The 16,282-nt window shown below is 41.9% G+C and overlaps 1 protein-coding gene across 1 annotated transcript; it reads left to right on the plus strand.

Annotated features, from left to right (window-relative positions):
• The first annotated feature begins 5,965 nt into the window (after nucleotides 1-5,965).
• LGALSL (galectin like) lies at nucleotides 5,966-13,132 on the plus strand. The gene is made up of 5 exons (XM_016159842.2): nucleotides 5,966-6,191; nucleotides 6,990-7,061; nucleotides 7,213-7,301; nucleotides 7,941-8,118; nucleotides 10,023-13,132. The coding sequence occupies exons 1-5, from the start codon at nucleotides 6,156-6,158 to the stop codon at nucleotides 10,164-10,166; spliced, it is 519 nt and encodes a 172-aa protein (XP_016015328.1). The 5' UTR covers nucleotides 5,966-6,155; the 3' UTR covers nucleotides 10,167-13,132.
• Nucleotides 13,133-16,282: the final 3,150 nt, after the last annotated feature.

Raw genomic sequence — 16,282 nt, forward strand, 5'->3', positions numbered from 1 at the left:
TAGAAAACATGTTAACTGATTGGTGATGGAACAGAACCAGCCTCTGAATCCAAAACATTTTCATTTTGTTTTCTGGGTTATGTTGCCAGGCTGATGGCGGAGCTCTTAGACCCATTCTAAATATTGTCAGATGAAAGAGGCAGCGTACAGGAGAGAAATCTATACTACGAGGAGAGAAGAGATATCCTCAAGAAGCTCATAATGAAGAGGAGTACATGTGCTATGTTTTTTTTTTTTTTAAGAAAGTAAAAAAGGATCAAAATGGCAACTAAAATGGAGCCCAGCTCAATAAATAGTTGTTGAATAAATAAAGGAAGTCAAATTTGGATGTCAAGTTGAAATTCCCAGTTCTCTCCTGGCTGGTATTTTGTTCAGAAACCGGCCATGCTAATCCCTGCTCTGTGTAGTTCACCTTTTAAGAAGTCTAGAAATCTGTGTCACCTAAACATGGTTTCTCTAAAAATCAAATGACCATCTGGCAGCATGCCTTCTGCATTTTCCTCCCAATTAGTCAGGAATCTTGGTCTCCTTCCACCCAGTACATTTCCATGAAATCACAAAACTAAGAAACCCTTTATGCTACTCGATAAACAAGAAAATAAAATCACAGAGGCAATAAAAAAGAGGACTATGAACCAACAAGTGAAAACAGAAACATCAAGAATAATGAGAAGAGTGAAATTAGGCCCAGGACACTGACACACAGGCCTGTCACATTCCTTGATTGTAAAAGACCAGAGGAAGAACAGATCCTCCTCTTGAACTGCTGAAAGGTGAGGCTGGAGAGAAGCCGCAGAAGCACGTCCTTGATCCTCAGGAGATGCACAAAGCCCTGCTGGAAAGTATCTTTAATTCATGCTGCCTGTACTGACCACTGGAAGTAGTGTTCTTTCTGTTTCCCTGGGCAGAGTGCTTCCTGCTTCCCCATCATCCAGAGATCTTGTTTCCTTTCACAGAAGCGACTCTCTCCGGAGGAAGGTGCACTCCAGCAACTCTTAGGCATGCTAAAGGGCCCACAGCATCAACCCCGGGGAAGAAAGCAGCACATACCGTGGAAACCTTGAAGTCCTCCTGGGAATGGGCTCATTATTCCTCAGCATGGGGATATTCTGAAATCAATCTTTCCTCCACTAATTAAAACATAAGCAGGAGGCTGGTTCTGGTTTCCTCATAAATAAACTGAAAATAATGAAATGTTAGGAATTGGCATTGACTGCTAAGTTTTATGGTTGTCCCCTAACTACTTTGCCCAACACAAATTTGTGTGCATGTCTAACATAATTATTTGATAACCGTGACCATAGTTCCTAAAATAATTAAGAACTTAATCATGAAATGAGAGACATAAAAATAGCTTGATAAATGTTTGCTTTCCTACCTAACTAGGCAAGCAAAAGTGCTGAGTTTGTATATTTTGCTGCTTACTTGAATATCATGAGCAGAAACTGGTCTGACCAAAACAATTATGGAGAGTTGAAAGCTTGACCAGCTTATGTAACTATATGCAATGTCTTATTCCTCAAAGTGGATGGCAATCAACCTTTGAGGTGTGGGGTAGAGAGGGAATCAAGTCATGGGAAAAAGAAGGTAAACATTTGGGATGCTTTAATTTTACTGTATTTATGGGTATGGAGAGAATATTATGTTTATATCAAAAATAAACATGGAATATTGTGGAACGGAATGTAAAATTCACATAAATTTCTCAGTATTACAAAAACATTACGTCCACAGGGGCCCTCAAAGGTCCACCTTCATTTTAGGGGTTCTTTGTGGACACTTTTGTGAAGAGCTCCTGTAATGTCAGGAAGCAACGACTTGCCAAATAAAAGGAAGGTATTTCTAATGTGCAAGGTTTTACTCTAGATTAGATTGGATAAATCTCATATCACATATATAGCTATGAATAACAGGAATTTTAGAGCACCTTCTAGATAACTGGTTCTCAACTAGGGGCAATTTTGCTCCTTCTCCCCTTCTCATTTGACAACATTTTCAGTTGTCACAACTTGGAGGGGGTATGCTACTGGCATCTAGTGCTCAATATCCTCTAATGTACAGGACAGCCACTCACACGAAGAATTTCCAGCCTAAAATGTCAATAGTACTAAGATTGAGAAACCCTGCTCTATCCAATGTGTATATACACAGATAGAAAATAAGTGGTCTGAAGGTCAAAGTCAGGCCTAGGGGATCAGGACCAAATAGAGGCCTAAAAAGGCATTTGAGAATACAAGGGAAGAAGACACATTTCTACATGCTGGGAACTTGGGTCAGCTGGTTGTCAGACCAGGTTGAGGAGGCATAGGTTTAGAATTCGGGCCATGAACAGAGCTGCAATGCAGTCTTTGAAGATTTGCTTTTGTGGGACTGTGGAAATTGCTGCTATACATGTGGTAAGAGATATGCCATCTTCTCCAAAAAGTGCCTTAATCCTTCAACGGAGGTAAATCCCCGCTCTCCATCAGTGCTCAGGCCACACAGGTCAGAGGCCCTTATTATCTTACCAACCACTGCATTCTGCCTTCTTCCTCAGAGTGAGCTGTAAGCTCCTGAAGGACAAGACTCGTACATTTCCAAATATCTCTTTTTGGTCCACAGAGCAAAACTCATAAAACGAATGCTGAATTGACATCAATGCTGTATTCTCCTCCCAAAAGGAGAAATTCTGCATTTATATATTTGAATAAAACATATTAAATGGGAAGGAATAAAGGGAAGTGATCTATTTTCATCTGGGAAAATCATTTAGCAAAGTCTCTCTTAAAAGACCTGTTTTATACGTCTTTTTTGATGCTAATCATCTGTTTGATTGCCCCTCCCTTTCTTTTTTACCTTTTTAGTAGATTCTAGTAGTAATGTAATTCATGAAAATTCACTGCTGTATTTCATAAGAGTCACAGTCTTGGTTAATGTTTTTTAAACACAAATAAATGCTTGTAAACAAAGCACAGAGCAAAGTTTATCTATCATTCACTATAAAACTAAAAAAATATTTTTCAGTTCTAGAATTCATTATTTGCTAATGACTTTTCCCTGTAAGGGGTAGTCTGACATTGCTCAGCTGTAAATTACAACCAAAAATTCACTTAGACTTTCTCCTGGCTCTCCATATTCATAATGAACCATTCTATACACTGATTGAGAAGGAATCAAGCATTTTGGGAATAAAAGGCAATTTCCCATGTTAAAGTATTCTGGGCAGGTTCAGTACCTTCCTATTCTTTGTCTTCTCAAGCAATCCAAATATCTTCAGCTCTGCTTACAAAATAAATCAAAGGGTTATTCTTTACCCCACAAAACTACTTATCAAAAGAGTCAATTCAAGATTATTTTTATTTAGCAGCAACCACACTCAAACCATTTAAATGTAGATGCTACTTACACAGCTTTTCAGAAACCAGAAGAACTTTCTAAGAGCTAAGAAAAAGCAATGAATGAGGCCAACCCCTTAATTCTGCGGTGAGGAAATTGAGGCTTAGAAATTGATATGAACTCACAAAGCTACCTAATGACAACAACTAGGACCCATGGCTTCTCACATCTTCACCACTTCCACCGTGTCAAAGTCACGGTGATATTTCACTTGGACTGGTGCAGGAGCCTCCTAAGCCCTGCTTCTGTCCTGCCTCCTACACACCACCCTCCCCACAAAGACCATTCCACATAGCAGCCAGAGGAACGCATCTACGACAGAAGGCAAACTATGGCACCCCTTTGCTCAGAAATGTCCAATATCTTCCCATCTCTCCTGAGTAAAAGTCCATCCTCACATGGTCTACATGGCCTATTCCATCTCTAACCATTTATCTCTTCAGTCTCTGCACCCCAGCTGCACCCAACACTTTCTTCACATACTTCACCCTGAAGACTTTGCCCTTATAATTCCCTCTGCCAGCAACTTATTCTTCCAGACTTCCAAATGACTCCCTCCCTCCCTTTCGGGGTCTTCTCAAACATCACTTTTCCATAGGTGGCCTCCCAGACCACCCAATGCCGCATTTCCTATCTCCTTCTCTTCCACATTACTTCCTTCTAACACTTTTACTAGCTGACACATTATATATTTGTTTTATTGACTGCATTTTCGCCTAGAATGAAGCTCAACAAAAAAGTCTATACTAAATTCCTACTGTCTATTACATGGCAGGCACTCAGCATTTTTATAGAGTTAAGTGCTTACTATGTGTCAGGTGCTATTCTGAGGAAGGTACAGGAACCAATTTACTTAATCTTTCCAATAATACAAGATAGACAGTATCCTTATCACCATCACTGTCATCTCTAGTTCACAGATGAAGAAACTGAGGCACAGAGAAGTTTAGTAATTCGTCCAAGATCACCCAGCTAGTCAATGGTAGAGGCAGGCTATGAACCAAGGGCACAGGCTTTTTAACTACCATGATATATTGTGTCACTCTTAGCTAAAGGTTAATGACAACTTCAGTAGTTTTTTCCTATACCAGATTCTCAGAAATCGAGGTATACTGAAATGTGCTTTCAAAATGGCAATAGTTTCCTATAACTGCCTAATATTTTTAAATAATCAATAAGGTGTGATTTTGAGCTAAGATTGGTAAACAAGAGCAAAAATGTGAGCCACAACTGTGCTGCACTTCGCTGTCTAACTCAGAGAACACACAGATGACTGTGGTTTACAGGGCGTGTGCAGGTAAGTCTCCCTACTCGACTGAGATTACCACGATTAGCTCTGGTCCATAAAGGGAAAGCTAAGACACAAAAGCTGCAGTGATCTTCCAGTCCACACAGACAGCAACAGTGGCTGGAAGGGAGCCTCTGAGGGCCCCTCTGGGATTGCAGTAGGTCACAGATGCTCTGCTTATTAGTGTAAAACACCCTGGTGATTCACACAATGGAATGTTTAAGCCAAGATGTCACCTAAGGTGTGTTGGTACAGCTTTATCTGAGAAGTTACATAATCATCCTATTATGGAACCACCATAAAGGATTTTTGCCTTGGAATAAAAAGGGGTGCATCCCTGGGAATTACCCCATAAAGGATATCAGGAGATTTTCAGTGATAAACTTACTACACTAAACTGGGCAGATGTCTTGCAAAGAACAGTGCCCAGTGAAGACTCTTTGAGGTTAGTCGCTGAGCCCTGTTCAATCCGGTAAGACTTAACCAGACTCCTGCCTGAAAGAGCCTCCAGAGATCCCCAGCCTTGCTCACCATTCTATAGAGGAGAGAGGTCTGTTCTGTATCTAATCTCCTGGGATGTAAAAGTACATACAGGGAATCCTCTCTGCCTCTGACTTTTGGGCCAAATATTTACTTATGCAAGCCTAGAGACCTTTCATTACCTTTCTACTCTAGAGAGCCGAATGACTCTTTCCTCTCACTTTTATTGGAATTATCTGGGAAAAAAAAAAATCATTTTCTGAGAGAAATCCCGAGCTCTGGAATACCACCCCCACTCCCAGTCTTCCTTTGACCTCGGCCTCCAAGTCCCACCTGCCCCAGGACTTGGCCCCAGAAAGTAGGGGATTGGCTGGAAGGGAGGGACGGGGATGTCACAAGCACCTGTCACCTGGCAAGCCCCCTCACTTCTCTATTCCCCAGCCCCGCCCACCCTCACTCGGGGGAGGGCCGTCAAGTCCCTCGCCCTCCGCACGCCCCTATCTGGACAGGCCCGTCCCTCCCGCCCCAGTCTCCTTCCACCGTCCAATGGCCGAGGGGCAGGGCAAGCCGAGCAAGCTGCGGCAGCCCAGCCGCGTCCCCGCCCTGTTTTCGGTTCCCGAGCCGGGCGCCGGCGGCCTTTAAATGCCGCCCAGGGCCAGCGCGACGCGGCCCTCGCCACCTTTCTTCTTCGGGCGGCGACAGCAGCACCCTGCGGCAGGAAGCAGCGCCGACTCCGCCGCCGCGGTCTGGGCAGCAGCCGCCACCTCCGACCTGCGGGCGGGCGCCGCCTCCCCTCCCCTCCCCCTCCCCTCCCCCGGGCCTGCCAGCCGGGTGGACGCCGGAGTCCCAGGCGCGCGCGCGCGCGCCCGCGAGTGTGAGCGCTCCCGAGCCGTTCTCGGACCCGCGCCCCCGCCCGGCGCAGGACCTCCCCGGGATCCCCGCCTGCGCGCTGCGCCCCGCGTCCCCCGCGGTCGGGCGGCCTGCCGTGCACCCCGCCGCGCTGTGCAAGAAGATGGCGGGATCGGTGGCCGAGAGTGATGCCGTAGTGGTGAGTGTGGCGGGGCACACGCCAGGCGCCCCCTTCCCGCGGCCCCGCACGCCGTGCTTTCTGCTCCAGCTGCGGCGGAGAGAGCTAAGGCCCAGCCCGGCGCCCCAGCGTGGAAAGGCGCCCCGATACCTGTTAGTAGGAGCCACTGTGCGTGGCCAGCGTGGGGAGGCGGAGGGGATGCCCGTGGCTGGGGGGCCGCTGGCCTGGAGGTGGGGTGTTGGGGGCGGACAGCGGCGCGGGGTGACCGACAGCCCCCTCCGTGCCTTGCAGCCTCCAGCCAGGTGTATGCACGTTGCACGTGTGAGGGTGTGCGTGTGTGAGTGTGTCCAGACGCGCGCCCCGCGCCCGCCTCCGATGTCCCGGGGATTCCCCCTTGGAAACGGGTCCGTGCCGGCGGTTCCCGAGAGAAGTTGAGCGCGGCCACTCCACTCCAGCCACGTCCCGAAGGACAGGCCTGGGCGACCCCGGGTCCAGAGGCGTTTGCAGTTGGAGAGGGGCCTGACTTACTCCGGCGCGGGGCTCTGGCTCCCCGGTGTTCCTCGACCTTGATTTTGATCTAGGTCTGACGAGTCTGGGGATCTTCAGAGGCTTAGCTACCGGGAGGAAAGAACGGGTTTTGTTCCGGGGGTTTATGCGATTATTCAGTGGACTGTGAGACGGCAGCATCTGCAGACGCTGCCTGTGTTCTGTGAGGGCTGCCGGATTTGTGTAGATTCTTCCCGGCTCCCTCTCTTACTCCCCACCCAACTCCCCAAACTAGAGCTTTTGGAAAGCCAATCTGTGTGTTTCTATTTTTAGAAACTAGATGATGGACATTTAAACAACTCCTTGGGCTCTCCAGTTCAAGCAGACGTGTACTTCCCACGACTGGTAACTTGATTTTGTTCTGTGCTCTGTGTCCCTGCCTGTACCCTTTTCCTTTCTAATTGCATTTTCTAATGGGTCAGATCCTTAGGATCTAAGGGTTTGGCTATTCCCTGACAGGCGATAAACTTCTTGTTTCTCTTCTCATCCTTTGCAGATAGTTCCATTTTGTGGGCACATTAAAGGTGGCATGAGACCAGGCAAGAAGGTCTTAGTAATGGGCATAGTTGATGTCAACCCGGAGAGGTAAGCCAGGGTCCTCCTCACCGAAGACCTGTCAGGCAGTGAAAAGGCCCTGCCCACTACTGTTTGTTCTCTCCCTGTGGCCAGTGTTGCTAGTTGGAAGTGCCAAGAAAGTACCATGTTCCCATGAAAAGAATGCATATGAATCCCAGCCATCATTTCTCCAGACAGCTATTTATATCAGAGATTATAAAAATAGGCCCACATCATTTTCTCTTTGACCCTTAGGGAGGCCAAAGATTTTTTTTTTTTTAATGGCTTTTAAATATGGTGCTTAGAGCAAGAACTGTCAATATAAAGGAGAACCAAACTTTACAGGATATTATTTTCCCTGGTCAATTTCTGGTGCTGTCTTTTGAGGATTTGGTAATGAATTAAGACACATGTGTGGGTGGCTTTGGGTATCTGAAATCTCTAATGTTAGTCATTTTCAACTTCACCAGAGCCTCCTTTAGGTAACAAAATAACTGGTTTGATTGTAATATTACTTCTCCATAAATAATCTAATCTCCTGTTTAAAGAGTAATGAATGTCCCATTAAAAACACACAAACCCCAAGAAGAAGGAGAAAATATGGGAGTCTAGGTCATTGTTAAATGTTTTATATACAACCCTGAATAAATGAGACAATTTCTTTATCAGCTTTGCTATCAGCTTGACCTGTGGTGACTCGGAAGATCCTCCTGCTGATGTGGCAATTGAACTCAGAGCTGTGTTCACGGATCGGCAGCTCCTCAGAAATTCTTGTGTATCTGGTCAAAAGGGTGAAGAACAGTCAGCAATCCCTTACTTTCCATTCATCCCAGACCAGCCATTCAGGGTAAGTACCTCGAGCGCTTCAGCTCCAACCCCTGGCAGGGTGATGATGTTCTGCTCCTGTAGTGTGTGCCAAGAACGCTTTAAGCAGCCAGAATTTTTGCATGTCCAGGAAATTTGTCAGATGATGATGAAAAAAAAAAAAAAAGAAGAGCTATGTTTATGATATGAATTAATATTTGCTATGATAGTTCTTGGCTCTATTTAGTGGATTTATTTAGAAGATAAGTCTGTATTTACATGTTCATATTGTCAAGAATAAATGCTTTTCTATGTAGTACTTAACACAGTACTAGGCTTATAATAGATACCTATCCCAAAATAACTGATGGATTAATAAATATGAATTTTCCTCCTTTTTTGCTCAAACTTTACATAGCAATAAATCTTATTAGGTATGACTTTTTAAAGAATATAGTAATTATCGTTGCATTTTCTCTTGTCTCCTTTGCTAATGAGGCCTGGCCATATCCTTATTTTCTCCTCTGGGTTATGTCAACTGTGTGGCTGACAAATTCCTTCCCTTGCACCTGGATGAGTATAGATTTTCTCCCCACTATCTATTGGGCAGGAAGGACAGCCCAAACTTCCCGTCCAATTAAGCAGCATTACCAACACTTTTGTGAAGGCCAGTGCCAAGTAAGAAATGCAACTCAGTAATGTGTTAGGAAAGGATTTACTAAAATGTCAGATTTGCTGATGAAGTTGTCTGCATTATACCTTTTTAACAAAAATCACAATAGTGACAACTCATCCATGTTGCTTGTACACTTAATAAAGCAGAGCTACCCTTTACCTGTCGCTCTTCATCTAGAAATTTCTAAGAGCCGTTTGAAGAAATAGTTATTTTTCTTCCCATTTTACAGTCTGAGGGAAAAGTAAGAATCCATGACTTTTCACATCAGTGATAGAATTGAGATTGTTGCCCTTCTAATCATAGTCTGGAGAAGGCACCCTTACCTAATTTTCCTGCCCTCCTCCTCTAGGGTGGTAAGGATGGTAATGGCCCCTTAGGCTCCCTTCGACTATGACTGTTTCTTAATTGTGAATCTCAATGCATAGCTCGAGTATGAGTAACCAGAGCTTCTGACTGCCAAGAGGAGTATAATGCTCCCTAACAACAAAATTGAAATGAAGTTGGCCCTTCTTGGTGACAATAATTTTAGTAATTATATGCATTAAATGTGACTAATATCACGTATGGAGTCTTCTTGCATGGTGAATACCAATGATTTTAATAAATACATGGCATAGAACCAGTGATTAAACTGAATGGTGAATTACTTAAGAAAAAGAGGAAGAAAAAGCTTTTACCATATGGTATTTCTGTTCAGCTTAACAAAGCCTTATTAATTACATATTCTTGGTCCAATGGTAATTACTGTGTAACCTTCTCTCTGTTTTAGTGTTTACCAGGTATGAGTGTCTAGACTATTATTATATTTTACTAATTGGTACCAGTTTTGCCTTGTGGGGGCTCCTCTGAAGGTGGGATAGAATTGTGCAGGGATGACAATGGACACATTAAATGCCATATAAACAAATCTGTGCTACTTTACATCACTCTCTAGGGTGCATGCATAAGCAATTTTAAATCTAAAGGATATTGAGTAGTATGGAGAGACAATTCACAAAGTGATTTCCTCATTCCAGCAACAGCAGCATCACTTTGGAACTTGGTTGGAATGCAGGTTCTTATACTTCACCTTAGACCTACTAAGTTGAAAAATTTGGCTATGGAGCCAAGCATCTGTGTTCTGACAAGCCTTCTATATGATGCCAGTGCGTTCCAACATGTGGGAACCACTAAAGATGTCTCTCTTCTCGCTCTAAAATAAAGTATTGTTTGTTTTCCCCAGTAGGGTTCATTGAAATTGTGAACTAAGATTATTATTTTGTTTCTTCCAGGTGGAAATTCTCTGCGAGCACCCACGTTTCAGAGTGTTTGTGGATGGACACCAACTTTTTGATTTTTACCATCGCATTCAAACATTATCTGCAATTGACACCATAAAGATAAACGGGGACCTCCAGATCACTAAGCTTGGCTGATGTTGTTTAAACCACCTCTATTTCAAGTAGGATCAGGTGCCACAACTATCGGTCTGGAAAAAGTGTCTTAGCAAGATCTGAAGACTTTAAAAGAAAACAGACAAAAGGCAAGCTTCACAGTCTCTTCTTTCTGTGCAGTTTAAACCCAAAATGACTACTTCAACCATGGTTTTCCCTTAGGAAGCTGTCGGAACAAAGACACCGAGCCATTATTCCTAGAACAAAGTAATACATTTATGCTGGATTTTATTCAGACTAAACCGAAATGCGTTCGTGATGATTTGTGATTTGGTAGCAAATTATTCATCTTTTCAAAGCAAAGTGATGTTTAGAAACAAAAGTGCTAAAGATTTAAAACACCAACAACAAAGACGGTACACCGAAATCAACTCATTTCTGCACTGAAGTAGAATTGCGTAGCACAACCAACATTTTAGTCAGGGTACTTACATAGAATATAGATTGTTCAAAGTATGTTTGGTTGTTTTTGTTTTTTTGGGGGGTGTTGCACAGCATAATATTAATTCAGATTTTAAAGCTTTCTCATATTTATTTATACTCAGTGTATGTATTAGAGAATGATTAATGTCTCAAAAACAGCAAGTTATGAACTTTTGAATGTACAAATATCTTAGGAGGGGGAAAAGTACATATTACAGCCATGAAACAGGCGAATTTCTCCCTTAAAAAACTGAGTCATATCCAGACCCCTAAACTTCAAATCTCTTGATATAAATTGCTGTTAAGTGCTTTTGGGAAGACTTTGCAACGTTTTGATAAAACTGCTTTTCAAGTTATTGACAATTATGTAAAATTCTGTTTACATCGCTTTTTCTCCTTACTGTGAATTAGCACAGTATTGGCTTCCTTAAGACCAACTAGCTACTTTTCCTTAGATTTACATAATAGCTCATTAAATTGCTATTAAACTAATTGACAACATATAGAGGTGATTGCATAGACAACTTTTAAATGACTATTATATAAACTTTTAAGAGTATAATATGAAAATAATTCTGGAATGTAGTGTAAAGTAGAAGCAAATGTCCCCAAATAGCTACTTGCAGATAATTTATATCATCTTAAGCTGTTCCATTCATTGTATCACTTTTATTATGTGACCCTCACTAGTATCCCTAAGCAATGACTTTGCAACTTCAGAGTATAGGATTCTTCCTACTTTGTTGGCTCTGCTGAGATACTAGGATAAGACAGGATCCAGATTAGGAAATGATCCAATTAGTTTTTCTGAAAGGTTAACTCCCAGAACTCCAGGTCTTTGAGTGAATGCTTCTAATTAAGCTGTAAGAGTTTCCCTGCACTTGTGGAACTGATCAGACAGCAAAGTGTCTCTAGGAAGAGCCTGCACTAGTGTAAATGTCACTGAGAGGCAAGGGATGAGTGGAGCCCTGGGCGCTGGACTTCCCAAATTGCATTGGTCCTGGAGAGAAGGACCCTTGTCATTGCTTCGGTCAGGTAGTATAGGATAGGGGGAAATGGGGTACTGGGTGGGGGAGTATTTATATATAATTTAGGTTTTGTTTGTGTAGCATACCATGTCTTGTTATGACATGTCCTTGTCCTGCTTTGCTTTTGAGTTTTTTGACACAACATGCAGAGGCACTGAAGTGGCCACGTCATTTACACGTGTCGAGATTATAGACAGTGTTTCAGTACCAAAGTCTAAGAAGAGGCAAACTAAAATTGTGAATTTTTTATAGGTGATATATTTGGATTCTTCTCAACTTTGAAACTGTTTAGCACAGTTCCATTGTGTTATATAAGAAGATGCTTTATCCAACAAGACTGAGCATTGAAAAGCTTTATGGACCAGCTGACTTAATCAGCCATATTCAGTCAAGAGGGCTCTTCTGTGGCTCCAGGTATTTTCAAGCCTGTGATTAACTTCTCATGACTTGTAAAGCCACTAGATTTTGAGGAGTGTTTGTAGAGAGACTTAGAGGGCACCCAGAAATATATTTGTAGGGGTTTTGATTCTACCTATAGTGGAAGTCCCTCGGGGGAGCTTTCCTTTGAGCAGCCTTCCATTCCAACCCACTGCATAATTCAGCAGAAACTAGAGGAGTTGGGAGTATAACTGACTGGAATTGACATTCTGTACTCTACCTATCAGCTAACTGGTTAGCAGCCAAGTCTTTAGGCAGCTTAGTGTTAACCCTTCATTTCTCTGTGAGGTCAGTGGGAACCTCTTGGTTAAGCCTATTGGAATTAATCTAAATAATGTGATGGTTTGATTGAGATATCGCTAAATTAGCGGGGGCCGAATCTAACAGTACTAATTGTTAGCTACAAACCAGAAACAATGTTCATATCCTCTCAGGCATGAGGTCTAAGGTGGGAATTCAGGATCTAAAGTGCAATTTAAAGCTTCACAGGAAAGCGTTTGGGTATGTAAGGAGTTATTTCTGACCAGAGTCCTCATTTTACAATATGACCAAAACCAAGGAATATAACTAACAATCAGGCTCTGGGGGAATAAAAGGTAGGCTTTAGACAATCTGTCCATTTCTGCATCAAAATTGGAATAAGTGTGTATATCTACTTAAAAGTTAATAGAAGTGACTTCTTCCTGGGCTATCCCAGAATTGTCTTAAAATCATTATTTTTTTAAATTTGAAAATCCGTTTCAAATATTGCCAACCTCAGCTCAAAACCCCCTAACAGATCACTCTTAGAATTGATGGTGATTTGTTAAAATGGCAAATCCTTTCATTTGTATTAAAAAGAAAATATCCAGAAAGAGGGAGGAAGCCCTGTTGCCTTGAGAGAAACAGCCTTGGCATTTTCTGGCATTCATGTAGAAATAATATTCCTCTGATGAGATATTTTCAAAGAAACACTTTCTTATTTACTGTGTGGTGTAAAATGTGCTAAATGTGTTCTTACATTATTATGTCACTGCTGAAAGTTATTTGCACTATAATAAAGGAATTTTCTACAAAATGGTTTCCAGTTGATAACATGCTGAACTTGGCACCAGGTGTGATGACGTAGCACAGACCATAAGGTGTAGCAGTGTTTCCTGACTTTCACACTCACACTCCAAGACTGTGTGTTCCTTTGTGTCCCACATTGATAAATTGATCAAGGGAAGGAAATCATCTCAGGCCCCTCAGAGACCTAATGAGTTTGTTGTGTATACAATGGGTTCTTTTTAAATATAATCCACATAGATTAATTTCACTAGCTTTGGGGAGTACAGTTCTCTGATTTTTAACACTTGCATAGGTTCATGTAACTACCAACTCAATCAGGATATGGAATTGTTTCATCACCCCCTAAAATTCCCCTGTAGTTAACCTTGTTCCCTACTTCTAACCCTAATCGGGCAGCCACGGATCCATTCCCCCTCCCTATAGTTTTGCCTTTTTCTGGGTGTCATATTAAGAGGATCCTGTAGTGAAGTTGCCTCTTTTGAGGCTGTCTTTTTCCATTCACATGATGCATTTGAGATTCGTGTGTGTATCAATAATTTTCCTTTGTATCACTAAGTAGAATCCTGTTATGTAGATCTACCAGTTTCTTTATCCTTTCACCTATTAAGGATGCATCTTAAATCATAAAATGCAGTCTTAGCACAATGTATAGACACAAGCAAGATTACATTTCTCTTGCCTTCTCTTTCCTGTGGTTTTAATGATTAGGAAGGAAATGTGATCCCTTGGCTGTTCTACCTACAAGTAAAACTAAGTCTTTTAGAAGTTCGCATAGCTTTAGTTACAGTGGTGAGCAGAGAGGTATTTACTCGCATGCTGGATTTAGGGTTCTACTTAATATCTTAATTTGTTTTATTAACCCCCTTATTTTGAAAAACTTTTTAAAGATACAAAGCTGTGAGGCTGGTCTCTATGTCACCGCCTTGGCGGTTAAGTAAGTATAGGCAGGGAGAGGCCTGTTAAGGTGGGGACAATTTGCTGAAGCTGGTAGGCAGAAGTAGAAGAGCTTCCCCTGCCCCCCAGCCTAGCTAAGAAGATCTCTTGGGGGATAGAACATTTGTGGGGGTGCAAAAAATAACTTTTCCTTCCATCTTCTAAATTCTTCTAGCTGGGCTAATAATCAAATCCACATGAGACAGATTAACAGGAGAACATGTCCAAAATTTACTATGAATGTACATGCAGAGGGGTTGCTGTTAGAATATGAGACCTAAAGGTGTGTTGGGTGATTGAGGAATATATGCGCTTTGGACAAAGGAGAGGGAGATGGGTCTGGGATTTCAAATGGAAAGCAGGTAATTTACAGGTAGACAAGAAAGAGCAAATATGTGGTCAACAAATTCTTTCTGGGCCACCCAGAAACGATAGGACACAGAAAGAAGTTCAACCAACAGGCTTTGCTAGATTTCTCCCTGTCTGCTACATTTAGTTTATATTGAGATGCTAAGGTGCTTTTCCCTTTAAACAGATTTTTCCATCTGAATTCTTTTAGGCAAGTAAGGGGGAAGGTTCTTTATGAGTCTTTTGTTTCTCAATAACCCGCTTAAATAAGTATCCCAAAAGTCATATTTTGGGGTGGAAAAACTTTGGTCTCTTTCAACATTTACCTGTCTTATGGCGGCATTTTAGATAAGATAGTATGGAAGATATCCATAATTGGAGCCTCCAAGTGCCTCAGTCACTTAGGGCCTTGTCTCAGCAGGTATTTACTGAACTGTGTCAATTGCTATTCTAGGCATCCGAATACATCAATGAGTAAAACAGACAAAGGTCTCTGGTTTAAACGTTAGCGTGTTTAAGAATCACCCAGAAAGCCTCCTTATAGAGCAGAAGTCCAGCCTCACCCCCGGAAGATTCTGTTTCATTAGGTTTGGAGCAGGTCTCAGGAATTTATATTTTTAAGAAACATCCTGGATCCCAAATTAAGCAGCTCTGCCTTCAGGGATTCCATGAACATTCACTGTCGAATTGTGTGGAGCTGTGAATTCTTACCTTTTTGTGAAAACTTTATTTCAACCCTGGGATGTCCTGCTCTGCCAAAAAAAAAAAAAAATTGTGTGGATGCTCCGAGAAAGGTGGAGTTTCTGGGAGAAGCCTGCTTTCCTTCTTATGAACATTTCAGTTAGTTATTCATTTGCTTCTGGTGGGACGTGACACTTGTGACACTGTGGAGAATCAGAGGTGACAACACGTTGTACAGGAGTAAAACATTTCTTACAGATGATGAGGCTAGAGTTAAAATAATCATGATACTGTAATAGAGTGAAATACTGCATCTCTCTGACTCCATCTTGTTCAAGTCTGCAGCTTCCCATGGCCTTCAGCTTACTGCTCCTGCTTTAGACAAGCTATTCGTCAGAGGAATTCTGCTTGGGCCTTGAGTTTTTACACAAACAGCCCCTCCCATTTTCCCTACCCTTGGCATAAAAGATGCCTGAACCCTGTACTTTTAAAGATGAATTTGAGATACTACTAAGGCCCCCCTTTCCTCAGATTGGCACCTTCTTGATCAATAAATCTTTCCTTACTCCAAACCCCGATGTTTTGATTTTTGGCCTTTCAAAGCATTGGGCACATTGACGTTAGACTGGTAACAATTCCAATTTCTATACTAATCCTCACAATTTTGTAAAGAAACGGAATTAAAAGTGCTAATCCTGAGACTGTCTAATCCATCAGAATATCATTTAATTCATTTTACTTAAATTCTAGCCAAAATCAGCAGTGTATTAGGCAATATTTAGAATGATGTTTTTAAAATAGTCTTACGAGTTTTTTTACTCTAAATTATGATAGCTGTTCCAGTATTAGAAAGCATGAGTTTCTAATTTTTAATAAAAATGCAATAAAATGATCTTTAGTTCAGCATAAAATTACTTTCGATGTTATTTTTAAAAGTGAACAAGTAAAATATGCACAAAATGATGAACTATAAAAACTTTTTTTCAATGAGAAACTTCATAGAGTACTGTGGTCTCTTACTCTAAGATTCTTATTAACCATTTATCCCGCATCTTTAAATCCTCAAATAAAAAACTCAGACAGACACACTGGAGCATGAGGCCACAGTCTCTTTGAGAAGGTTGGAAATAGACCTGCTCTCATAAGCCTCCATTGAAGTCAAATATTGGGGTTACCTCACAGTTTGCTTTTATTTTT

Source organism: Rousettus aegyptiacus, unplaced genomic scaffold, assembly GCF_014176215.1.
Source record: "Rousettus aegyptiacus isolate mRouAeg1 unplaced genomic scaffold, mRouAeg1.p scaffold_m13_p_7, whole genome shotgun sequence".
In the NCBI taxonomy this organism is placed as follows: Eukaryota; Metazoa; Chordata; class Mammalia; order Chiroptera; family Pteropodidae; genus Rousettus; species Rousettus aegyptiacus.